The sequence below is a fragment of the Oncorhynchus kisutch genome, linkage group LG14, assembly GCF_002021735.2.
Source record: "Oncorhynchus kisutch isolate 150728-3 linkage group LG14, Okis_V2, whole genome shotgun sequence".
Classification (NCBI taxonomy): domain Eukaryota; kingdom Metazoa; phylum Chordata; class Actinopteri; order Salmoniformes; family Salmonidae; genus Oncorhynchus; species Oncorhynchus kisutch.
This window is the reverse complement of record NC_034187.2, coordinates 5,153,004-5,179,914: the sequence shown is the minus strand read 5'-3', so window position 1 is coordinate 5,179,914 and position 26,911 is coordinate 5,153,004. Positions and strand designations below refer to the sequence as shown.

At 47.4% G+C, this 26,911-nt stretch overlaps 1 protein-coding gene across 2 annotated transcripts in view; it reads left to right on the top strand.

Moving 5' to 3' along the window:
• The first annotated feature begins 2,742 nt into the window (after positions 1–2,742).
• Positions 2,743–26,911, top strand: part of LOC109882762 (sodium/calcium exchanger 3-like) — a 178,473-nt gene continuing 154,304 nt past the window's right edge. For both annotated transcript variants that reach the window (XM_031787686.1, XM_031787685.1), the window contains exons 1-2: positions 2,743–3,593; positions 24,342–26,280. In XM_031787686.1, coding sequence (XP_031643546.1) covers positions 24,428–26,280 — 1,853 coding nt within the window. In that variant the 5' untranslated portion in view covers positions 2,743–3,593; positions 24,342–24,427. The remainder of the gene's footprint in view (positions 3,594–24,341; positions 26,281–26,911) is intronic.

The following is a 26,911-nucleotide window of genomic DNA, read 5'->3' as shown; positions in this document are numbered from 1 at the left end:
CTAACGATTGCACGTTAGCAAGGAGAATGGAAGGCATTGGGAGTTTACTCACTCGCCTCTGGCTTCTCAGAAGGATCCCCGATCTGTGTCCACTTTTCCGGCGTATTTTCTTCACGTAAAAGGCGTGGATCTGGGCCTGTTCCAGTGAAAGCAGGATATCCTTCTCGTCGGACTTGTTAAGGGAAAATGTTTCTTCCAGTCCTTGGTGAGTAATCGTGGTTCTGATGTCCAGAAGTTATTTTTGGTCATAAGAGACGGTAGCAGCAACATTATTTACAAAATAAGTAAAAAAATAAGTTACACAAAATGCACAATTGGTTGGAAGAATGTAAACCGTCAGCCATGTTCTTTTGGCGCCATCTTTGAAGATCAGAGAATGCTATCTTCAGGTGCTTTTCCTGGGAAAAGCTGCACCTGTGGTTAGAGCATTGGCCCATTAACTGAAAGGTTGCTGGATTAAATCGCCGCGCTGACAAGGTAAAAATCTGTCGTTCTGCCCCCTGAGCAAGGTAGTTAACCCACTGTTCCCCAGGTACAGAAGACGTGGATGTCGAGTATGGCGGCACCCGCCCCCCTCTCTGATTCAGAGGGGTTGGATTAAATTCGGAAGACACACTTCAGATGAATGCATTCAGTTGTACAACTCACTAGGTATCCCCCTTTCCCTTACCTGAGATGGTCGCTGTCCACTGTCATGTCCACTGTCATGGTGCTGAACTTCCCTGGTCGCTGTCCACTGTCATGATGCTGAACTTCCCCAGTCGCTGTCCACTGTCATGGTGCTGAACTTCAATGGTCGCTGTCCACTGTCATGGTGCTGAACTTCCATGGTCGCTGTCCCCTGTCATGGTGCTGAACTTCCATGGTCGCTGTCCCCTGTCATGGTGCGGAACTTCCCTGGTCGCTGTCCCCTGTCATAGTGCTGATCTTCCCTGGTCGCTGTCCCCTGTCATAGTGCTGATCTTCCCTGGTCGCTGTTCCCTGTCATAGTGCTGATTTTCCCTGGTCGCTGTCCCCTGTCATAGTGCTGATATTCCCTGGTCGTTGTCTCCTGTCATGATGCTGAACTTCCCTGGTCGCTGTCCCCTGTCATAGAGCTGAACTTCCCATTCTGATTCTGTCACTGTGATTCGTTTGCTTTGTTTAGCATCCGAACTGTTAATCACGTAATAAAGTTATGTAATTGTGTATGTATGTATATTACCTCAATTTATCTTCTCACAGTATAAATAGTAATCTAAAACACAGATTACTTCTTCAACATTCCCAGATGATAAATCTCTATATTACTTTTATTTCATTTTAGTCCTCTCTGTTTTGTCCCAAAAGGAATCATCGAACATATAATTATGCTTTATAATTATGTTTTATGTCAAATCAATAAGTACTTGTTCCCTAGCGGTGTCTCTGTCTGGCAATCATGTTCCACACACACACACACACACACACACGCACGCACACACACAAGCGCACACACGCGCACACACACGCACGCACGCACGCGCACACACACACACAAACACACACACGCGCGCGCGCTGGCACACGCACACGCATATACACACCACAGTAAACTACTGGGAGAGAACATCCATCTCAGTTAAATTATATCTAATTTAGCCAGATACTGTATCTCTGCATGTGTAGGAACATAACCCCCGATTCCCAGATATCTCTGAATGTGTAGGAACATAACCCCCGATTCCCAGATATCTCTGAATGTGTAGGAACATAACCCCCGATTCCCAGATATCTCTGAATGTGTAGGAACATAACCCCCGATTCCCAGATATCTCTGAATGTGTAGGAACATAACCCCCGATTCCCAGATATCTCTGAATGTGTAGAACATAACCCCTGATTCCCAGATATCTCTGAATGTGTAGAACATAACCCCCGATTCCCAGATATCTCTGCATGTGTAGAACATAACCCCCGATTCCCAGATATCTCTGCATGTGTAGAACATAACCCCCGATTCCCAGATATCTCTGCATGTGTAGAACATAACCCCTGATTCCCAGATATCTCTGAATGTGTAGAACATAACCCCCGATTCCAGTATCTTTTACTTGTGGAGATCCATGTTGGGTTAGGTTCAAACGGCAGCATTGGGAATGAATAAATGAATGAATGAATGACTTAATTAATAAATTAATAAATGAATGAATAAATAAATGAATGAATAAACGAATGAATTAATAAATGAATGAATGACTTAAATAAATATTCACCTAATTATTTTCCCAGAAGCCATCCCAGTATATCCACATAAACCGAAGGCAATACGACACAATACGCCCTTAAACTATATAGTACAGTACAGGCCATCTAAATAATGTTATCCCACTAACACTAGGGTGGCCTAACCATAGCTCATTTTGAAACATTCCAGAATGATCCATGTAATTGGCATGAAGCAACAATGTAACCGACTTCAGCAGCAGCCATAGAAGGCTCCATGACAGTTTGAAATGGGATCCATCGGATTCGGATGACGGATTAGCGTCCCAGCTGATCTCAGTCCCTATGGAATCTTTCTCCTCCCCGGCCCCGTCTGCACCATTGCAATAAAACAGAATATTCATGGTTTGTGTTGCAGCTCTCTCTCTCTCTCTCTCTATCTACCCAAGTCCCCCAGCTGATGGTGACGTAGATGCGCGCGTGTGTTTGTGTGTCTGTGTGACTTTTGGCGAAGGAGGGGGGGGGGGGGACGATAAAAGAGGCATGCAGAGGCGCAAGGCATTGCTCATTTAAGATGTTCTATTTGAATACAGAATATCATCTTTCTAAAGGAATTTCATCTGGATTTAAAATGTAAAACAAATAGACAATCTAAAACAAATTGACAATCTGGAGCTTCTGTCGGTCCGCGTACCAAAATGATGTCAATGTATCATCAAATGGAATATTTGTGTTTGATTTATTTGAGATCGTAACGTTGGATATAGCCTTGGTCGGTTATTTCGCAAGACTGGTGTGCCATATATATATATATATATATATATATATATTTTAAAGTTGACCAACGGACTGGACAGCAAAAGGAGCCGCATCTATACCGAAACCATCAGAATACATTTTCTGCGCTAACGCAGAGGAGATGGGCAGGAGAGGCGGCGAGCACTGCTGTCGGCTTGCGGGAGAAGAGAAGAGCCGTTTGGGTTTGCATGGATTTGGATTCTAAGGTCCCCATCCATCGGTTCAGACCTCAGAATAACGTCTTCTTCGCCGCTGACAGCTTGACGGTTGGTCTATCTATCTGCCTGGCGGAACGGGCTAACTGCAAAAGGACGGGAGGAAAAGAAGAGCGAGCCATCACTTCTCCGGTTTGATCGATCGGTCGGAAGCAGAACGGGCTTGGGGACCAGTTTGAGTGTGCGTGAGGAAACCGATATCGCCTCTGGGGCATTCTTTCAACGGCAGGAGGCTAGGAGGCTACAGCACGTTTGACTGAGGAGGAGGAGGTGCTGATACAAACAATATAAACCTTTACAGCTGACCAAATAGATACCTCGGAGTCAAAAAAGGGGGTCGATAGGAAAAGAGGCATTACGCAGTGTCGACCAAAACACTTCAGGATACAAGTACAGGTGGGCTGTAATGAAATGCATTCGCCAGGGTCTCGTTAGTAGCTATAACTCAATGATATGCATGCAATAGCATGCATGGACGTTGAAACTGTAGGGCTGTACAATAACACTGTGCAACTCTCAAGGAGGGACCTTGGACACGAAAGGGGATGTGTAACATTGAGTATAGGACAACTAGCTATGCAATGTGGAAGGCGTGTACGAGTCCTTTAAGATGGCATTTTACGTTCGTTTTTTTACCTATAGATTATATGCTACAGTGTTTCTGAGAAGCGATGCAGACAGACTGCTAGATCCGGATAAGCCGAGGCGGTAATAATTTAAATGTATGTATGTGCCTATGATCATAATGAATATCCCCAAGCCTATAACAAGGGCCAATGATGTGTCTTAAAGCCATGCAGTGGCAGTATAAAGTTCCACCAGACTAGCTCTTCGTATGGAGGAGGGGTTCTTCACAGCGTCACAGCAAACATCGCCTAGGCAATGCCTTATGAGTCAGGCAGTCCATGTGCATCAGTAGAGTTGAGGATGAGGACTGTGTGTTTGATGCGGTGTGCCGTGCCACGCTAGAGGGGGAAGCTGATTAGAGCGAGTGTGTCACCTCTCCGGGGTGCTGCTCCGTTTGCGCCTACAGATACAACGCAATCAATCTCTCTGTAGGGTCCACACCCCATGACAGTCAAATCACAGCTGCGTTATGTAGAGAAATACAGGGCTACACATTGGATATAGCCTCTGGCCCTATTGGTGATTGACAAGCATGGTCTGGCCAACCACATAGCTGTGTCAGCCCTATTGGTGATTGACAAACATGGTCTGGCCGACCACATAACTGTGTCAGCCCTATTGGTGATTGACAAACATGGTCTGGCCAACCACATAGCTGTGTCAGCCCTATTGGTGATTGACAAGCATGGTCTGGCCAACCACATATCTGTGTCAGCCCTATTGGTGATTGACAAACATGGTCTGGCCAACCACATAGCTGTGTCAGCCCTATTGGTGATTGGTTAAACTACCGTTATTACATCACCTTATAGTTTGTACCACTTTGATGCCATTGTATTATGGATGGAAGCCTGGTGTCGTTTCTGATGAGGGTAGTAGGCTTTAGCGACAGTGTTGACATATATATACGATTTAAATAGAACAGATGATTATTCAATGTGTAAACGTGGCCTGGTTTATTTTCATAATGGTAGGTAGGTAGGGAAGTATGGCCCGGCCTGTAAGACTAGGCTAGGGATTCCCCCCTTAGGTAAATAACAGTGAATCAGAACTGTCTGTGTCTGTGAGATGAGAAAAAAAAGGCCTTCTGAATGATTGATTCGGCAACAGCTGAGGCTGTCCATGTCGCCTGCTGAGTCCGTGTTTACGGGCCTCTCAAATTGCCATCTTAAACTAGCCTCTGCAAACCGGCTGTCCAAAATAGGGAAAGGGGAAAAAAGATCCGTAGGCGCCCGTCTCGGTTTCTCTCAGTGCGCCGAGCGAAGCACAGGCTACATCATGTCATGTGTCTCAGAGCGCGTTCACTGCTGACTCGGCCGCATCATCAGCTGTGTGAGGGATCAAGGGGGGAGAGAGGGAGGTCTATCTATGTAGGGATAGAGGGAGAGAGGGAGGTCTATCTATGTGGGGAGAGAGGGAGGTCTATCTATGTAGGGATAGCGGGAGAGAGGGAGGTCTGTCTATGTAGGGATAGAGGGAGAGAGGGAGGCCTGTCTATGTAGGGATAGAGGGAGAGAGGGAGGCCTGTCTATGTAGGGAGAGAGGGAGAGAGGGAGGCCTGTCTATGTAGGGAGAGAGGGAGGCCTGTCTATATAGGGATAGAGAGAGGGAGGCCTGTCTATGTAGGGATAGAGGGAGAGAAGGAGGCCTGTCTATGTAGGGAGAGAGGGAGAGAGGGAGGCCTGTCTATGTAGGGAGAGAGGGAGGCCTGTCTATGTAGGGATAGAGGGAGAGAGGGAGGTCTATCTATGTAGGAATGGAGGGAGAGAGGGAGGCCTGTCTATGTAGGGATAGAGGGAGAGAGGGAGGCCTGTCTATGTAGGGAGAGAGGGAGGCCTGTCTATGTAGGGATAGAGGGAGAAAGGGAGTCCTGTCTATGTAGGGATAGAGGTAGAGAGGGAGGCCTGTCTATGTAGGGAGAGAGGGAGGCCTGTCTATGTAGGGATAGAGGGAGAGAGCGAGGCCTGTCTATGTAGGGAGAGAGGAAGAGAGGGAGGCCTGTCTATGTAGGGAGAGGGGGAGGGCTGTCTATGTAGGGATGGAGGGAGAGAGGGAGGGCTGTCTATGTAGGGATGGAGGGAGAGAGGGAGGGCTGTCTATGTAGGGATGGAGGGAGAGAGGGAGGTCTATCTATGTAGGGATGGAGGGAGAGAGGGAGGGCTGTCTATGTAGGGATGGAGGGAGAGAGGGAGGGCTGTCTATGTAGGGATGGAGGGAGAGAGGGAGATCTATCTATGTAGGGATGGAGGGAGAGAGGGAGGGGCTGTCTATGTAGGGATGGAGGGAGAGAGGGAGATCTATCTATGTAGGGATGGAGGGAGAGAGGGAGAGGGGGAGGGCTGTCTATGTAGGGATGGAGGGAGAGAGGGAGGGTTGTTTATGTAGGGATAGAGGGGAGAGAGGGAGGGCTGTCTATGTAGGGATGGAGGGAGAGAGGGAGGTCTATCTATGTAGGGATGGAGGGGAGAGAGGGGAGGGCTGTCTCTATGTAGGGATGGAGGGGAGAGAGGGAGGGCTGTCTATGTAGGGCTGGAGGGAGAGAGGGAGGGCTGTCTATGTAGGGATGGAGGGAGAGAGAGGGAGGGCTGTCTATGTAGGGATGGAGGGAGAGAGGGAGGGCTGTCTATGTAGGGATGGAGGGAGAGCGGGAGGGCATGTCTATGTAGGGAATGGAGGCGAGAGAGGGAGGGCTGTCTATGTAGGGATGGAGGAGAGAGAGGGAGGTCTATCTATGTAGGGATGGAGGGAGAGAGGGAGGGCTGTCTATGTAGGGATGGAGGGAGAGAGGGATGGGGCTGTCTATGTAGGGATGGAGGAGAGGAGCTTGAGGGAGGGCTGTCTATGTAGGGATGGAGGGAGAGAGGAGAGGGAGGGCTTGTCTATGTAGGGATGGAGGGAGAGAGGGAGGGCTGTCTATGTAGGGATGGAGGGAGAGAGGGAGGGCTGTCTATGTAGGGATGGAGGGGAGGAGAGGGAGGGTGTCTATGTAGGATGCTGGAGGGAGAGAGGGAGGGCTGTCTATGTAGGGAAGAGAGGGAGGCCTGTCTATGTAGGGATGGAGGGAGAGAGGGAGGTCTATCTATGTAGGGATAGGGGAGAGAGGGAGGGCTGTCTATGTAGGGAGAGAGGGAGGCCTGTCTATGTAGGGATGGAGGGAGAGAGGGAGGTCTATGTAGGGATGGAGGGAGAGAGGGAGGGAGGTCTATGTAGGGATGGAGGGGAGAGAGGGAGGGCTTGTCTATGTAGGGATGGAGAGGGGAGAGAGGGAGGGCTGTCTATGTAGGGATGGAGGTAGAGAGCGGAGGGTGTCTATGTAGGGATGGAGGGAGAGAGGGAGGGCTGTCTATGTAGGGATGGAGGGGAGAGAGGGAGGGCCTGTCTAATGTAGGGAGGAGGGGAGAGAGGGAGGGCTGTCTAGTAGGGATGGAGGGAGAGAGGGAGGTCTATCTATGTAGGGATGGAGGGAGAGAGGGAGGGCTGTCTATGTAGGGATGGAGGGAGAGAGGGAGGGCTGTCTATGTAGGGATGGAGGGAGAGAGGGAGGTCTATCTATGTAGGGATGGAGGGAGAGAGGGAGGGCTGTCTATGTAGGGATGGAGGGAGAGAGGGAGGTCTATCTATGTAGGGATGGAGGGAGAGAGGGAGGGCTGTCTATGTAGGGAGAGAGGGAGAGAGGGAGGTCTATCTATGTAGGGATGGAGGGAGAGAGGGAGGCCTGTCTATCTAAGGATGGAGGGAGAGAGGGAGGTCTGTCTATGTAGGGATGGAGGGATGGAGGGAGAGAGGGGAGAGCTGTCTATGTAGGGATGGAGGGATGGAGGGAGAGAGGGAGGGCTGTCTATGTAGGGATGGAGGGAGAGAGGGAGGGCTGTCTATGTAGGGATGGAGGGAGAGAGGGAGGGCTGTCTATGTAGGGATGGAGGGAGAGAGGGAGGGCTGTCTATGTAGGGATGGAGGGAGAGAGGGAGGGCTGTCTATGCAGGGATGGAGGGAGAGCTGTCTATGTAGGGATGGAGGGAGAGCTGTCTATGTAGGGATGGAGGGAGAGCTGTCTATGTAGGGATGGAAGGAGAGCTGTCTATGTAGGGATGGAGGGAGAGCTGTCTATGTAGGGATGGAGGGAGAGCTGTCTATGTAGGGATGGAGGGAGAGAGGGAGGCCTGTCTATGTAGGGATGGAGGGAGAGCTGTCTATGTAGGGATGGAGGGAGAGCTGTCTATGTAGGAATGGAGGGAGAGAGGGAGGGCTGTCTATGTAGGGATGGAGGGAGAGAGGGGGGGCTGTCTATGTAGGGATGGAGGGAGAGAGGGAGGGCTGTCTATGTAGGGATGGAGGGAGAGAGGGAGGCCTGTCTATGTAGGGATGGAGGGAGAGCTGTCTATGTAGGGATGGAGGGAGAGAGGGAGGCCTGTCTATGTAGGGATGGAGGGAGAGCTGTCTATGTAGGGATGGAGGGAGAGCTGTCTATGTAGGGATGGAGGGAGAGCTGTCTATGTAGGGATGGAGGGAGAGCTGTCTATGTAGGGATGGAGGGAGAGCTGTCTATGTAGGGATGGAGGGAGAGAGGGAGGCCTGTCTATGTAGGGATGGAGGGAGAGCTGTCTATGTAGGGATGGAGGGAGAGAGGGAGGCCTGTCTATGTAGGGATGGAGGGAGAGCTGTCTATGTAGGGATGGAGGGAGAGAGGGAGGCCTGTCTATGTAGGGATGGAGGGAGAGCTGTCTATGTAGGGATGGAGGGAGAGCTGTCTATGTAGGGATGGAGGGAGAGCTGTCTATGTAGGGATGGAGGGAGAGCTGTCTATGTAGGGATGGAGGGAGAGAGGGAGGCCTGTCTATGTAGGGATGGAGGGAGAGCTGTCTATGTAGGGATGGAGGGAGAGCTGTCTATGTAAGGATGGAGGGAGAGCTGTCTATGTAGGGATGGAGGGAGAGCTGTCTATGTAGGGATGGAGGGAGAGCTGTCTATGTAGGGATGGAGGGAGAGAGGGAGGCCTGTCTATGTAGGGATGGAGGGAGAGCTGTCTATGTAGGGATGGAGGGAGAGCTGTCTATGTAAGGATGGAGGGAGAGCTGTCTATGTAGGGATGGAGGGAGAGAGGGAGGCCTGTCTATGTAGGGATGGAGGGAGAGCTGTCTATGTAAGGATGGAGGGAGAGCTGTCTATGTAGGGATGGAGGGAGAGCTGTCTATGTAGGGATGGAGGGAGAGAGGGAGGCCTGTCTATGTAGGGATCGAGGGAGAGCTGTCTATGTAGGGATGGAGGGAGAGCTGTCTATGTAGGGATGGAGGGAGAGCTGTCTATATAGGATGGAGGGAGAGCTGTCTATGTAGGGATGGAGGGAGAGCTGTCTATGTAGGGATGCAGAGGCCGTCTTTAGAGCTCCACATAACTGAGGAACTAAAGAAAAAGTCAATGATATGATATTACAAGACAGGTAAAGGTTTCAGACAACTGTATTGAGGCCATAGCAACAAGACAGGTAGAGGTTTCAGACAACTGTATTGAGGCCATAGCAACAAGACAGGTAGAGGTTTCAGACAACTGTATTGAGGCCATAGCAACAAGACAGGTAGAGGTTTCAGACAACTGTATTGAGGCCATAGCAACAAGACATGTAGAGGTTTCAGACAACTGTATTGAGGCCATAGCAACAAGACAGGTAGAGGTTTCAGACAACTGTATTGAGGCCATAGCAACAAGACAGGTAGAGGTTTCAGACAACTGTATTGAGGCCATAGCAACAAGACAGGTAGAGGTTTCAGACAACTTATTGAGGCCATAGCAACAAGACAGGTAGAGGTTTCAGACAACTGTATTGAGGCCATAGCAACAAGACAGGTAGAGGTTTCAGACAACTGTATTGAGGCCATAGCAACAAGACAGGTAGAGATTTCAGACAATTTATTGAGGCCATAGCAACAAGACAGGTAGAGGTTTCAGACAACTGTATTGAGGCCATAGCAACAAGACAGGTAGAGGTTTCAGACAACTTATTGAGGCCTTATTGAGGTTTACAATTGTAAGTGTCATTGGGAAGGGGACTTGGCAACATGGCAGACAGTCTATCTGGGAGCTTAACCCAACACCACTGGAGCTGTGAGGCCCGAGCAGCGCTGTCCAGAGGCCGTTGTGCTCAATTTAGCGATCAGTCCTTTGTTTTTAGTTTACGGGTACTGTCCGTGGTGCTGAATGTTGTAGTTTACGGTACTGTCCGTGGTGCTGATTGTTGTAGTTTACGGTACTGTCCGTGGTGCTGAATGTTGTAGTTTATGGTACTGTCCGTGGTGCTGAATGTTGTAGTTTACGGTACTGTCCGTGGTGCCGATTGTTGTAGTTTACGGTACTGTCCGTGGTGCTGAATGTTGTAGTTTACGGTACTGTCCGTGGCGCTGAATGTTGTAGTTTACGGTACTGTCCGCGGTGCTGAATTTTGTAGTTTACGGTACTGTCCGCGGTGCTGAATGTTGTAGTTTACGGTACTGTCCGTGGTGCTGAATGTTGTAGTTTACGGTACTGTCCGTGGTGCTGAATGTTGTAGTTTACGGTACTGTCCGTGGTGCTGAATGTTGTAGTTTACGGTACTGTCCGTGGTGCTGAATGTTGTAGTTTACGGTACTGTCCGTGGTGCTGAATGTTGTAGTTTACGGTACTGTCCGTGGTGCTGAATGTTGTAGTTTACGGTACTGTCCGTGGAGCTGAATGTTGTAGTTTACGGTACTGTCCGTGGTGCTGAATGTTGTAGTTTACGGTACTGTCCGTGGTGCTGAATGTTGTAGTTTACGGTACTGTCCGTGGTGCTGAATGTTGTAGTTTACGGTACTGTCCATGGTGCTGAATGTTGTAGTTTACGGTACTGTCCATGGTGCTGAATGTTGTAGTTACGGTACTGTCCATGGTGCTGAATGTTGTAGTTTACGGTACTGTCCATGGTGCTGAATGTTGTAGTTACGGTACTGTCCATGGTGCTGAATGTTGTAGTTTACGGTACTGTCCGTGGTGCTGAATGTTGTAGTTACGGTACTGTCCATGGTGCTGAATGTTGTAGTTTACGGTACTGTCCATGGTGCTGAATGTTGTAGTTTACTGTACTGTCCATGGTGCTGATAGTTTCCTGTGTCGGTATAAGGGCACATCAAGGGATTCCAACAGACTACTAAAAAGGTTTACTGGAAAAATAACATTATTTTCAGCTTGTTTATTTAGCTTTGTTTGGTCTCTGGGGATGACGTCACTGGCTGGATATTGTCCACACACACACACACACACACACACACACACACACACACACACACGTACGCACGTACGCACATACACACACATGTACACACACACACGCACGCACGTACACACACACGCACACACACACATGCACGCATGTACACACACACACGCACACACGCACGCACACACACACACACACACGCACGCGCGCACACACACGCACACACACACACACACACGCACACACACGCGCACACACACACACACACAAAATCTGGAAAGGAATTTTGTCACGAGTCGTGGTGAATCTGTCACCTCCTCTAGCCCATGTATTGATGTGTGACTGATGATATTGTGTTTCCCCGATTTCCTCATTATTCCCTCGTAATTACAGGAATCTTCCAACACTGGAATTCTGTCTTGTTGTCCCAATTACTCTATCAACCCCTTTTCTTCTTAGAAGATCATATTCATATCTACAGCTTGCTTTTCAAACAATCAAACGTCATTGTTCAAAAGATAATATACTAATATAACCCACTCCTTCCTTCACACTACTTTGAAATTAAACAACCTGCACTTTAAAATGAACTTTTAAAGGTTAAAAGACGTACCTAGAACGAGACTTTAATTCCTCATTGTATTTTAAGAAGCTGAAGGGAAATGGGTATGCTGCTGTAATAAAACTTGTAATCCTCAATAGGATTCAGGACAGAAACAGAATGATTCAGGACAGAAACAGAATGATTCAGGACAGAAACAGAATGATTCAGGACAGAAACAGAATGATTCAGGACAGAAACAGAATGATTCAGGACAGAAACAGAATGATTCAGGACAGAAACAGAATGATTCAGGATAGAAACAGAATGATTCAGGACAGAAACATAATGATTCAGGATAGAAACAGAATGATTCAGGATAGAAACAGAATGATTCAGGACAGAAACAGAATGATTCAGGACAGAAACAGAATGATTCACGACAAAAACAGAATGATTAAGGACAGAAACAGAATGATTCAGGACAGAAACAGAATGATTCAGGACAGAAACAGAATGATTTGGGATAGAAACAGAATGATTCAGGACAGAAACAGAATGATTCAGGACAGAAACAGAATGATTCACGACAAAAACAGAATGATTAAGGACAGAAACAGAATGATTCAGGACAGAAACAGAATGATTCAGGACAGAAACAGAATGATTTGGGATAGAAACAGAATGATTCAGGACAGAAACAGAATGATTCAGGATAGAAACAGAATGATTCAGGATAGAAACAGAATGATTCAGGACAGAAACAGAATGATTCAGGACAGAAACAGAATGATTCAGGACAGAAACAGAATGATTCAGGACAGAAACAGAATGATTCAGGACAGAAACAGAATGATTCAGGACAGAAACAGAATGATTCACGACAAAAACAGAATGATTCAGGACAGAAACAGAATGATTCAGGACAGAAACAGAATGATTCACGACAAAAACAGAATGATTCAGGACAGAAACAGAATGATTCAGGACAGAAACAGAATGATTCAGGATAGAAACAGAATGATTCAGGATAGAAACAGAATGATTCAGGACAGAAACAGAATGATTCAGGATAGAAACAGAATGATTCAGGACAGAAACAGAATGATTCACGACAAAAACAGAATGATTCACGACAAAAACAGAATGATTAAGGACAGAAACGGAATGATTCAGGGCAGAAACAGAATGATTCAGGGCAGAAACAGAATGATTCCGAACCTCTCTGAGAGATTTTCTTAATTGAGCCAAAACTGCATTTGTGTCTCGGGGACCTCTAGGCGAGGTGACTGGCTGTGATTGGCCCCCACTTGTCCCCCCCCAAAACTGAGATGGAGAATGCAGGATTTTATGAACGACTCGCAACCATTACCCTTAATAATGCTTTAATAAACGACTCCCAACCATTACCCTGAATACGGCTTTAATAAACGACTCCCACCATTACCCTTAATAAGGCTTTAATAAACGACTCCCAACCATTACCCTTAATAAGGCTTTAATAAACGACTCCCAACCATTACCCTTAATACGGCTTTAATAAACGACTCCCAACCATTACCCTTAATACGGCTTTAATAAACGACTCCCAACCATTACCCTTAATAAGGCTTTAATAAACGACTCCCAACCATTACCCTTAATAAGGCTTTAATAAACGACTCCCAACCATTACCCTTAATAAGGCTTTAATAAACGACTCCCAACCATTACCCTTAATAAGGCTTTAATAAACAACTCCCAACCATTACCCTTAATAAGGCTTTAATAAACGACTCCCAACCATTACCCTTAATAAGGTTTTAATAAACGACTCCCAACCATTACCCTTAATAAGGCTTTAATAAACGACTCCCAACCATTACCCTTAATAAGGCTTTAATAAACAACTCCCAACCATTACCCTTAATACGGCGTTAATAAACGACTCCCAACCATTACCCTTAATAAACGACTCCCAGCCATTACCCTTAATAAGGCTTTAATAAACGACTCCCAACCATTACCCTTAATAAACGACTCCCAGCCATTACTCTCTGAGGTCATTAAAGATCCCATGGCAAAATCCCATGGCAAAATAACGGATCAATAAAATAAAATAATTACCCTTAATAATGCTTTAATAAACAACTCCCAACCGTTAACCTTAATAAGGCTTTAACAAAGGACTTGCGTTACCACACATGATCTTTATTCAATTTCAAGTTTTCAGTTTTATTAGTCATATGTACAGGATACACATGGTATACACCACCCAACAAATGTTTTATTTTACCTTTATTTAACTAGGCAAGTCAGTTAAGAACAAATTCTTATTTTCAATGACGGCCTAGGAACAGTGGGTTAACTGCCTTTTTCATGGGCAGAACGACAGATACTTACTTGCAGGTTCTTTCTCGACAATGAAACGATAAGAAATAATAAAAGATAAGAATAGGAACATAAAGTAAAATAGAATAAATATTGAAGCATAAGTATAACACAGTTTATAGTACAATATTATATACACTGCTCAACAAAATAAAGGGAACACTTAAACAACACAATGTAACTCCAAGTCAATCACACTTCTGTGAAATCAAACTGTCCACTTAGGAAGCAACACTGATTGACAATACATTTCACATGCTGTTGTGCAAATGGAATAGACAACAGGTGGAAATTATAGGCAATTAGCAAGACACCCCCAATAAAGGAGTGGTTCTGCAGGTGGTGACCACAGACCACTTCTCAGTTCCTATGCTTCCTGGCTGATGTTTTGGTCACTTTTGAATGCTGGCGGTGCTTTCACTCTAGTGGGAGCATGAGACGGAGCCTCAGAGCATGGAGGCGCTACCAGGAGACAGGCCAGTACATCAGGAGACGTGGAGGAGGCCTTAGGAGGGCAACAACCCAGCAGCAGGACCACTACCTCCGCCTTTGTGCAAGGAGGAGCACTGCAAAATGACCTCCAGCAGGCCACATGTGCATGTGTCTGCACAAACGGTCAGAAACAGGCTCCATGAGGGTGGTATGAGGGCCCGACGTCCACAGGTGGGGGTTGTGCTTACAGCCCAACACCGTCCAGGACGTTTGGCATTTGCCAGAGAACACCAAGATTAGCAAATTCGCCAATGGCGCCCTGTGCTCTTCACAGATGAAAGCAGGTTCACACTGAGCACATGACAGACGTGACAGAGTCTGGAGACGCCGTGGAGAACGTTCTGCTGCCTGCAACATCCTCCAGCATGACCGGTTTGGCGGTGGGTAAGTCATGGTGTGAGGTGGCATTTCTTTGGGGGGCCGCACAGCCCTCCATGTGCTCGCCAGAGGTAGCCTGACTGCCATTAGGTACCGAGATGAGATCCTCAGACCCCTTGTGAGACCATATGCTGGTGCGGTTGGCCCTGGGTTCCTCCTAATGCAAGACAATGCTAGACCTCATGTGGCTGGAGTGTGTCAGCAGTTCCTGCAAGAGGAAGGCATTGATGCTATAAACTGGCCCGCCCGTTCCCCAGACCTGAATCCAATTGAGCACATCTGGGACATCATGTCTCGCTCCATCCTCGCTTGCACCACAGACTGTCCAAGAGTTGGCGGATGCTTTAGTCCAGGTCTGGGAGGAGATCCCTCAGGAGACCATCCGCCATCTCATCAGGAGCATGCCCAGGCATTGTAGGGAGGTCATACAGGCACGTGGAGGCCACACACACTACTCAGCCTCATTTTGACTTGTTTTAAGGACATTACATCAAAGTTGGATCAGCCTGTAGTGTGGTTTTCCACTTTAATTTTGAGTGTGACTCCAAATCCAGACCTCCATGGGTTGATAAATTTGATTTCCATTGATAATTTTTGTGTGATTTTGTTGTCAGCACATTCAACTATGTAAAGAAAAAAGTATTTAATAAGAATATTTCATTCAGATCTAGGATGTGTTATTTTAGTGTTCCCTTAATTTTTTTTGAACAGTGTACTTTGGATGGTGTTCTCAACAACATGGAACACTGGTCACTTAAATAATGTGTACATACTGTATTCTACTGTATTCTAGTTACTAGCCACTCCGACAGGTATTTAATATATAGAACGTTTTTTGACGTTTTCCACATTTGTTACGGCCTGAATTTAAAAAGAAGGGCAACTATTGATAGATGGGCAAACATTTTTTGAAAAAGCAGACGTTGAATGTCCCTGCTGACATTATTAATTACACTATGGATGGTGTATCAATACACCCAGTCAGTACGAAGATTCAGTTGCCGGAGAGGAAGGAAACCGCTCAGGGATTTCACCATGAGGCCAATGGTGACTTTAAAACAGTTTAATGGCTGTGATAGAAGAATTGAATAGCTGTGATAGAAGAAACCTGAGGATGGATCAACAACATTGTAGTCACTCCACAATACTAACCTAAATGACAGAGTTTAATGGCTGTGATAGGAGAACACTGAGGATGGATCAACAACGTTGTAGTTACTCCACAATACTAACCTAAATGACAGAGTTTAATGGATGTGGTATGAGAAACCTGAGGATGGCTCAACAACATTGTAGTTACTCCACAATACTAACCTAAATGACAGAGTTTAATGGCTGTGATAGGAGAACACTGAGGATGGATCAACAACATTGTAGTCAAGATTCAGTTGCCGGAGAGGAAGGAAACCGCTCAGGGATTTCACCATGAGGCCAATGGAAAAGACGAAGCCTATACAGAATAGGTACTAAAGTAATACTGCAAAAAAATGTGACAAAGCAATTAACTTTTGTGTTAAATCCAATACAACACATTACTGAGTACTACTCTCCACATTTTCAAGCATAATGGTGGCTGCACCTTGTTATGGTTATGCTTGTCATCGTTAAGGACTAGGGAGTTTGGAGGATGGAGCTAAGCACCGAAAAAAATCTTAGAGGGAAACCTGGTTCAGTCTGCTTTCCAACAGACATTGAGAGATTCATTCAAATTTCAGCAGGACAATAACCTAAAACACAACGCCAAATCTACATAAGTTGTTTACCAAGAAGACAGTGAATGTTCCTGAGTGGCCGAGTTACAGTTTTGACTTAAATCTACTTGAAAATCTATGGCAGGACCTGAACTTGAAGAATTTTGAAAAGAATAATGGGCAAATGTTGCACAATCCAGGTGTTGAAAGCCCTTAGAGATTTACCCAGACAGAGCTGTAATCACTGCTAAAGGGGATTATAACATGTATTGACATGTAGTAACATGTAGTAACTAATCATTTTCTTCAACCGACGTTACAGATTAGTTTGTGTAAATTGTTAACATTTTTTTTTTGCATTTTAATCCCACTTTGTAACATAATAAAATGTGGGAAAAGTCAAGGGGTGTGAATACTTTCTGAAGGCTCTGCTTGTGTGTTTGTGATAAGGTGAAGGTTGCACAGTACACTGAAACTTCGGTCGTTTTTCGATACTAGATCATGAAAAACGGTTCGATACCAAAATGTTTGTTATGTTCGGTACTTCTGTTTACAAATGTGTTTCAAGGATCAAGCCTGTCTATCAGCCCAGCCAACCACTTCTTATAGCCCAGCCTGCCTGCTCCACTAACTGACTCACTGCTAGTCTGCACTGGGAGTCTGGACTGCATCATGTCAGCTCCACTAACTCACTGCTAGCCTGGGAGTCTGGGCTGCATCATGTTAGCTCCACTAACTCACTGCTAGCCTGGGAGTCTGGGCTGCATCATGTCAGCTCCACTAACTCACTGCTAGCCTGGGAGTCTGGACTGCATCATGTTAGCTCCACTAACTCACTGCTAGCCTGGGTGTCTGGACTGCATCATGTCAGCTCCACTAACTCACTGCTAGCCTGGGAGTCTGGGCTGCATCATGTTAGCTCCACTAACTCACTGCTAGCCTGGGAGTCTGGGCTGCATCATGTCAGCTCCACTAACTCACTGCTAGCCTGGGAGTCTGGACTGCATCATGTTAGCTCCACTAACTCACTGCTAGCCTGGGTGTCTGGACTGCATCATGTCAGCTCCACTAACTCACTGCTAGCCTGGGTGTCTGGGCTGCATCATGTTCGCTCTCCACTCATGCTGCACAGAAGTTAACACACTTGAATAATGTGACACGGCATGCAGACATTTTGAAACGGTTAATTACTGTTCGCTAAGCAATGTCCATACAGGCCAGAACACTTTACAATGGAAGATACCAGTAGCTTCCAGCTTTGAAGGCTAACTTTCCTTGCTAGCTGACAGCTAAAGCTAACATCAGTTTACTAGCCTAGTACTTTGTATTTGATAATATGCAAATCATAACGCAAAATATGCTGACTTCAAACCTGATTGCCACCAAAAACTTTATTCATTCACATATTTGGTCTCGTGAATGAGGTCATTACTGGTTAAAGAGACAGCGCACATTTCTTTTTTATAAACGAAGCTTCTTGTGCCATAAAATAAGTCTCAAATGGAAGGAAACATCTGTAGCTCCATGAAATCAGCCTCTTATTACATATGTATTCACCTGTACTGTGAATAGACCCAGGCTATCTTAATTTACCCAGTTCATCAAAAGAGATTTACCATTCAAATAAATTATTACCATTATGTTATGTATTTAGTTTGGTAAAAAACAAAGTAAAATTGATTGTATGATTGATTCAGTGATGCATACACATATCTGTCTCTAAAAAATGTTGAATGTAGAAAATTCTAATGTAATGATATTGAACAAACAAATTCTAATGTAATGATATTGAGAAAAGAAAAGCCCAGTGATTGAAAAGAGCAGTAAGCTACATAAGTTTATCTGTCTGAATCAAGTGCCATCCTCTGACTTTGGCACAACATTTTTTTTTTTGCAGTGGTATTGTTGTGGTACAGTTTTTTCTCAGCCGACGGTAAGGGAGAGAACAGCTCGTGTCTGGGGTGTGTGGGACCCTGGAAGATGTTGTGGACCTTCCTCAGGCACCGTGTCAAGTAGATTTCCTGGAAGATGTTGTGGAACTTCCTCAGGCACCGTTTCAGGTAGATTTCCGGATGATGTTGCAGACCTTCCTCAGGCACCGTTTCAAGTAGATTTCCTGGATGGGTGTGAACATAGCCCCAGTGATGTACTGAGCTGTCTGCACCTCCCACTTGAGGGCCTTGCTGTCACGTATGGAGCAATTCCCTTACTAGGCCATGATGCAATTGGTCAGGACGCACTCGATGGTGCAGCGGTAGTATTTGGTGAGGATCTGGGGTGACATGCCAAATTTCTTCAGCGGCCTTAGGAAGTAGAGATGCTGTTGCGCCCTCTTGACAAGAGTGGTGGTGTTGTTGGTCCATGTCAAGTCCTTGGTGATGTGGACACAGAGGAACTTAAAACTGATGACTCTCTCTACTGCAGTTCCATTGATGTGGATCGGGGCATGTTCCCGCTTCCTGACTCTATGTAAACTCGAAACCATATATCCTGAGGTTGCATTTATTGTAGTTGGGTATTTTAACAATGCAAATCTGAGAACAAGGCTACCTAAATTCTATCAGCATATTGATTGCAGCAATCGCGCGGGCAATACACTCGATCATTGCTACTCTAACTTTCGCGATGCATACAAGGCCCACCCTCGCCCTCCCTTCTGCAGATCCGACCACGACTCCATCTGGCTCCTATCATCTTATAGGCAGAAACTCAAACAGGATGTATCCGTGACTAGAACCATTCAACGCTGGTCTGACCAACCGGAATCCACGCTTCAAGATTGTTTTGATCACGTGGACTGGGAAATGTTCTGGGTAGCCTCAGAGAATAACATTGATCTGTACGCTAACTCGGTGAGTGAGTTTATAAGGTATTGCATTGGAGATGTTGTACCCACTGTGACTATTGAAACCTACCCTAACCAGAAACCGTGGATGGATGGCGGCATTCGCACAAAACTGACAATGCGATCCACCACATTGAACTATGGAAAGAGGACTGGGAATGTGGCTGAATTTAAACAGTGTAGTTATTCCCTTCGCAAGGCAATCAAACAAGCGAAATGTCGGTATAGGGACAAAGTGGAGTCGCAATTCAACAGCTCAGACACGAGACGTATGTGGCAGGGTCTACAGGAAATCACAGACTACAAAAAGGAAAACCAGCCATGTCACGGACACCGATGTCTAGCTTTCAGACAAACTAAACACCTTCTTTGCCCGCTTTGAGGATAATACAGTGCCACCATTGCTAACAAGGACTGCTGCCCACCCTCTCCTTCTCCGTGGCCGACGTGAGTAAGAAATTTAAACGTGTTAACCCTCGCAAGGCTGCTGGCTCAGACAGCACCCCTAGCCGCATCCCTAGCCGCGTCCTCAGAGCATGCGCAGACCAGCTGGCTGCTGTGTTTACGGACATATTTAATCTCTCGCTATCCGAGTCTGCTGTCCCACATGCTTCAAAATGGCCAAAATTGTTCCTGTACCCAAGAAGGCAAAGATAACGGAACTAAATTACTACTAGCACTCACTTCTGTCATCATGAAGTGCTTTGAGAGACTAGTCAAGGATCATATCACCTCCACCTAACCTGCCACCCTAGACGCACTTCAGTTTGCATACCACCCCAATAGGTCCACAGACGATGCAATCGCCATCACATTGCACACTGCTCTATCCCATCTGGACAAGAGAAATACCTATTTTAGAATGCTCTTCATTGACTACAGCTCAGCATTCAACACCATAGTACCCTCCAAGCTCATCATTAAGCTGGAGACCCTGGGTCTCGACCCCGCCCTGTGCAATTGGGTCCTAGACTTTCTGACGGGCCGCCCCCAGGTGGTGAAGGTAGGAAACTCCACTTTGCTGACCATCACCATCACCACTGGGGCCCCATAAGGGTGCGTGCTCAGCCCTCTCCTGTACTCCCTGTTCACCCACGACTGCGGGGCCATGCACGCCTCCAACTCGATCATCAAGTTTGCAGACGACATAACAGTAGTGGGCTTGATTACCACCAATGACGAGACAGCCTACAGGGAGATGAGGGCACTTGTAGTGTGGGGTCAAGAAAACAACCTCTCACTCAAGGTCAACAAAACAAAGGAGATGATCATCGACTTCAGAAAACAGCAGAGGGAACACCCCCCTATCCACACCGAAGGGACAGTAGTCGAGAAGGTGGAACGTTTTAAGTTCCTTGGCGCACACATCACAGACAAACTGAAATGGTCCACCCACACAGACAGTGTGGTGAAGAAGGCGCAACAGCGCCTCTTCAAACTCAGGAGGCTGGGGAAATTTAGCTTGTCACCTAAAACACTCACAAACGTATCACCACCTGGTACGGCAACTGTACCGCCCTCAACCGCAAGTCTCTCCAGAGGGTGGTGCGGTCTGCACAACGTATCACTGGGGCAAACTACCTGCCCTCCAAGACACCTACAGCACCCGATGTCACAGGAAAGCCAAAAAGATCATCAAGGACAACAACCACCCTAGCCACCGCCTGTTCACCCCGCTATCATCCAGAAGGCGAGGACAGTACAGGTCAAAGCTGAGACTGAAAAACAGCTTCTATCTCAAGGCCATCAGACTGCTAAACAGCAATCATTAACTCAGAGAGGCTGCTGCCTACATAGAGACTCAAATCACTGGCCACTTTGATAATTGGATCACTAGTCACTTTAAACAATGCCACTTTAATAATGTTTACATATCTTACATTACTCATGTCATAGGTATATACTGTACCTTATACCATCTATTGCACCATGCCTACAGTATGCCGCTTATCCATATATTTATATGTACATATTCTTATTCCTCCCTTTAGATGTGTGTGTATTAGGTTGTTGTTGGGGAATTTTTAGATTGCTTGTTAGATATTACTGCACTGTCAGAACTAGAAGCACAAGCATTTCGCTACATTCACATTAACATCTGCCAACCATGTGTGTGTGACCAATACAATTTGATTTGAAGTCAACAATCACTCCTTTGTTTTGCTGACTTTGAGGGAGAAGTTGTTGACCTGGCACCACAATTCCAGTTCACTTTACCTCCTCTCTATAGGCTGACTCATCGTTGTTGGTTATCAGGTCTACAACCGTGGTGTCGTCAGCAGACTTGATGATGGAGTAGGTGTCGTGCAAAGTCACACAGTCGGGTGGGTGAACAGGGAGTACAGCAGAGGACCGAGGACACACCCCTGAGGGGCCCCCTGTGTTAAGAGTCAGTGTGGATGAGATGTTGTTGACAATCCTCACAGCCTGTGGTCTGCCCATCAGGAATACCAGAATCCTGTTGCAGAGGGCGGTGTCCAGACCCAGGGCTTTGAGCTTGGTGATGAGCTTGGTGATGAGCTTGGTGATGAGCTTGGTGGGAACAACGGCACCTGATCGGCCGGAGCAGCTAGAGCCTTCCTGGATGCTATTGTCTGCCTCCGTGTGATCATAGAACGTGTTAAGCACGTCTGGGAGGGAGGCTTCAGTGGGCAACCGCACAGCTGAATTTACCTTTGTAGTCCGTGAAAAGCCTGCAGTCCTAGCCACATGGGTCGGTCCGTGAGTCTGAGTTTATTCAATTCAAGATGGAGTGTGTATTTTTGTGTCCCTATAGAGCTCGTACCTGCTTGCCTTGTACATGTCGCGCACATCGAGTCATCAGGGTTCATTCTGCTAACTTCATTGGTTAAAATCTACCATGAGAATAAAGACTGCTTCCAGGTGAGAGGATTCTTGCTGGAAAATGTTCTTGTACAGTTCACTGAGTGCCACTTGATGTTTGTTTGTGGCGGTATGTACACAGCTGTGATAACAACACACGTGAATTCCCTCAGTATATAGTGGGGTCGGTATTTTAACATCAGAAACTCCAGGTCGGGTGAACAGGAGCTTGAGATGTTTTCAACCTCGGTACACTAGGTATTGTTGATGAGGAAACATACGCTCCCCCCACCCTCCTCCTACTCTTACCAGATCCTGCCATTCGATCCATACAGAAAATGGAAAAGCTGTGTTGTTAAATAGCAGAGTCGAACGAATTGTCCGTAAGCCATGATGTCCCTCAGTGATTGAAGCTTTGCTCTCACATTAACGTGTGCCATGTATGGCTAACTGTTCTCCATGTGCAGCATAGAGCAGTAGAGATTAGTATAGAGCAGTAGAGAGCAGTGGAGAGCAGTAGAGAGCAGTGTAGAGCAGTAGAGAGCAGTAGAGAGCAGTAGAGAGCAGTAGAGAGCAGTAGAGAGCAGTGAAGAGCAGTAGAGAGCAGTAGAGAGCAGTGAAAAGCAGTAGAGAGCAGTAGAGAGCAGTGGAGAGCAGTGGAGAGCAGTAGAGAGCAGTAGAGATTAGTAGAGAGCAGTAGAGAGCAGTAGAGAGCAGTGAAGAGCAGTAGAGAGCAGTAGAGAGCAGTAGAGAGCAGTAGAGAGCAGTGAAGAGCAGTAGAGAGCAGTGGAGAGCAGTAGAGAGCAGTAGAGAGCAGTGAAGAGCAGTAGAGAGCAGTAGAGAGCAGTGAAGAGCAGTAGAGAGCAGTAGAGAGCAGTAGAGAGCAGTGAAGAGCAGTAGAGAGCAGTAGAGAGCAGTGGAGAGCAGTAGAGAGCAGTAGAGAGCAGTAGAGAGCAGTAGAGAGCAGTGAAGAGCAGTAGAGAGCAGTAGAGAGCAGTGAAGAGCAGTAGAGAGCAGTGGAGAGCAGTGAAGAGCAGTGAAGAGCAGTAGAGAGCAGTAGAGAGCAGTAGAGAGCAGTCAGGACCTGGGCAGAAAATAATGCTATCCACAATGTTCATAGTCATTTACAGAGCTGAGCATTTCTGAGCATATGAAACTATATGTGTCCCAAATGTCTCTGGTCAAAGTAATGCCCTATATAGGGAATAGGGAGCTATGTGAGACCTATACAAACTTGTGTTCCAGTCCACCAAGCTTAGAAGGCACTGAGGTCTGGTGATCACCTCTGTTATACAGTGGTATGGAAGAAAGGTCATTGCTATTCCTCATAGTGGAAGACTAATTGGAGCTTTAAACACGCACACACTCACAGACACACACACTTCATTAAATAGCTCAATTTCCGGCAAATGGCTTGACCTGCTGATACCACATGGCTTGGCCTGCTGATACCACATGGCTTGGCCTGCTGATACCACATGGCTTGGCCTGCTGATACCACATGGCTTGGCCTGCTGATACCACATGGCTTGGCCTGCTGATACCACATGGCTTGGCCTGCTGATACCACATGGCTTGGCCTGCTGATACCACATGGCTTGGCCTGCTGATACCACATGGCTTGGCCTGCTGATACCACATGGCTTGGCCTGCTGATACCACATGGCTTGGCCTGCTGATACCACATGGCTTGGCCTGCTGATACCACATGGCTTGGCCTGCTGATACCACATGGCTTGGCCTGCTGATACCACATGGCTTGGCCTGCTGATACCACATGGCTTGGCCTGCTGATACCACATGACTTGGCCTGCTGATACCACATGGCTTGGCCTGCTGATACCACATGGCTTGGCCTGCTGATACCACATGGCTTGGCCTGCTGATACCACATGACTTGGCCTGCTGATACCACATGGCTTGGCCTGCTTCAACCCATTCACTTTGAAAAAAGTGACAATATACAGTATTATTATCTTCAACTGCCATTCATGTCTCCCTCTCTCTTTCTCTCTCTCTGCCTCTCCATCTCTCTCTATCTGTCTCTCTGTCTCTCATTCTCCTACTCTCCCTCTCTATCTCTAACTCTCTCTCTGTTTCTGTCTCACTCCTCTCTATCTCTCACACTCTCTCTCTCTTTCTCTCTCTCTAGGTGTTGTGAGGTACAAGCCACAGCCCAGTGCTGGATCCCAGAGGGCCATTCAGTGTGGTAAGGACCCCCAGGACCCCCGAGGGTGGATGGATCGCTTCAGGCTGAGGCTGACGAGGCCGGGGCCGGAGATCAGGACGGGGTCGTCCTCCTCCTCCTACCAAGCCTGCCTCTGGTTGGGCCTGCTCTCTGTGGCCGCAGCCTTCAAGTGCGCAGAGGGCACCCGCACCACCCCCAGCCCCGCCACCACAGACTCCCACAATGCCACCTGCTCCGAGGGCACGTCCAGGTGCAAGCCAGGAATCGTCCTGCCCATCTGGTACCCTGAGGACCCCTCCATGGGGGATAAGATGGCCCGAGTCATCGTCTACTTTGTAGCTATGATCTACATGTTCCTGGGAGTGTCCATCATAGCAGACCGCTTCATGGCGGCCATCGAGGTCATCACCTCCCAGGAGAAGGAGATTATTATTAAGAGAGCCAACGGAGAGACCACCACCGCTACCATCAGAATCTGGAACGAGACGGTCTCCAACCTGACCCTCATGGCCCTGGGTTCTAGTACCCCTGAGATCCTGCTGTCTGTCATCGAAGTCTGTGGACACGACTTCGTAGCTGGCGAGCTGGGGCCGTCTACGATCGTCGGCAGCGCTGCCTTCAACATGTTCGTGATCATCGGCCTGTGTGTGTCTGTGATCCCCGAGGGAGAGACGAGGAAGGTGAAACATCTTAGAGTGTTCTTTGTGACGGCGGCGTGGAGTATCTTCGCCTACATCTGGCTCTACATGATCCTGGCGGTGTTCAGTCCCAACGTGGTCCAGATATGGGAGGGGCTGCTAACCCTGGCCTTCTTCCCCATCTGTGTCATCCTGGCCTGGGTAGCCGACCGACGACTCCTCTTCTACAAGTTCATGCACAAGAAGTACCGCGCTGACAACCACCGCGGCGTCATCATCGAGACCGAGCACGAGCGTTCCAAGAGCATCGAGATGATGGACGGCGGCGGCAAGATGGTCAACTCCCACTTCGCCCACGACGGAGGCGTCGCCCATAACCTCATCAGCCTGATCGAGGGGAAAGAAGTGGACGAGTCTCGGCGGGATATGATCCGGATCCTGAAGGACCTGAAGCAGAAACACCCAGAGAAGGAGATGGACCAGCTGGTAGAGATGGCTAACTACTACGCCTTGTCTCACCAGCAGAAGAGCCGAGCCTTCTACCGCATCCAGGCCACGCGCATGATGACGGGTGCTGGGAACATCCTGAAGAAGCACGTGGCAGAGCAGACCAAGAGGAGCGCCAGCGTACAGGAAGTGTGTGTGGTGGGGGAGGAAGTCGAGGAGTACGTGTCACGGATCGCCTTCGAACCCGCCGTGTACCAGTGCCTGGAGAACTGTGGCGCCGCCCTGCTGGCCATCTTCAGGAAGGGCGGCGACATGGCCAATACCATCTACGTGGATTACAAGACGGAGGACGGCTCAGCCAACGCCGGCGCAGACTACGAGTTCACAGAGGGAACCGTGGTGTTCAAACCCGGCGAGATTGTCAAGGAGATCAGCATCGGAATCATCGACGACGACATCTTTGAGGAGGACGAGCACTTCTTTGTGCGTCTCAGCAACGTGCGTGTCCTGGAGTCAGACGAGGATGAGACACTACTGTCCCCCAACTCTCTCCCGTACCCTAAGGCCCTGCTGGGGTTCCCGTCCGTCGCCACAGTTACCATCCTGGACGACGACCACGCCGGGATATTCACCTTTGAGAGCGACACGTGTCAGGTGAGCGAGAGCGTGGGCGTGATGGAGGTGAAGGTGCTGAGGACTTCGGGGGCGAGGGGGACAGTCATCGTCCCCTATCGTACCATGGAGGGGATCGCCAAGGGAGGAGGGGAGGACTTTGAGGACACCTACGGAGAACTGGAGTTCAGGAACGACGAGACTTGGTAAGAGAAACACTTTTATTTCATTTTAATATGATTGATTGATTGGTTGACTGACTGATTAATTAATTAATGAATTGATTGGTTGGTTGATTGATTAATTAGTGGATTGATTGATTGATTGGTGACTGATTATTGTCTAGCAGGAGGTAACATTACATCTGGATTGTTTGGTGGGATTGTGATTGGTCATTTTTAGTGGGTTCAAGGATCTACATTATTATAAATTCATCTGGGAGGGCTGGTTGGTGGGATGAGATCTGGGTCGACCATTTAAAATTGTGGTCATCAATGTATTTTTCCCTGTTTATTTAAAATGGGGGTTTTCCCTATTTACTTGACAATGGGTGTTTGGTATTGTTCCCACTACCGGGATCAACTTATGTTGGCTTGTACACAACAGTTCTTTCTATAATAGAACAGTGGAATTAGAATTGTTTATGCAGATATCCTGTGTGACTCAGTCGGTACAGCATGATGCTTGCAACACAAAAGGTTCAGAGTTCGGTTCCCGCTGGGGCCACCCATACATACATTTTAATCATCTGCTAAATGGCATGTTTTTTGCTCTCTCTCTTTCACCTTTCATCTTTCACCTTTTACCTGCTGCTGCTACAGAGGATGTTGATGTAGG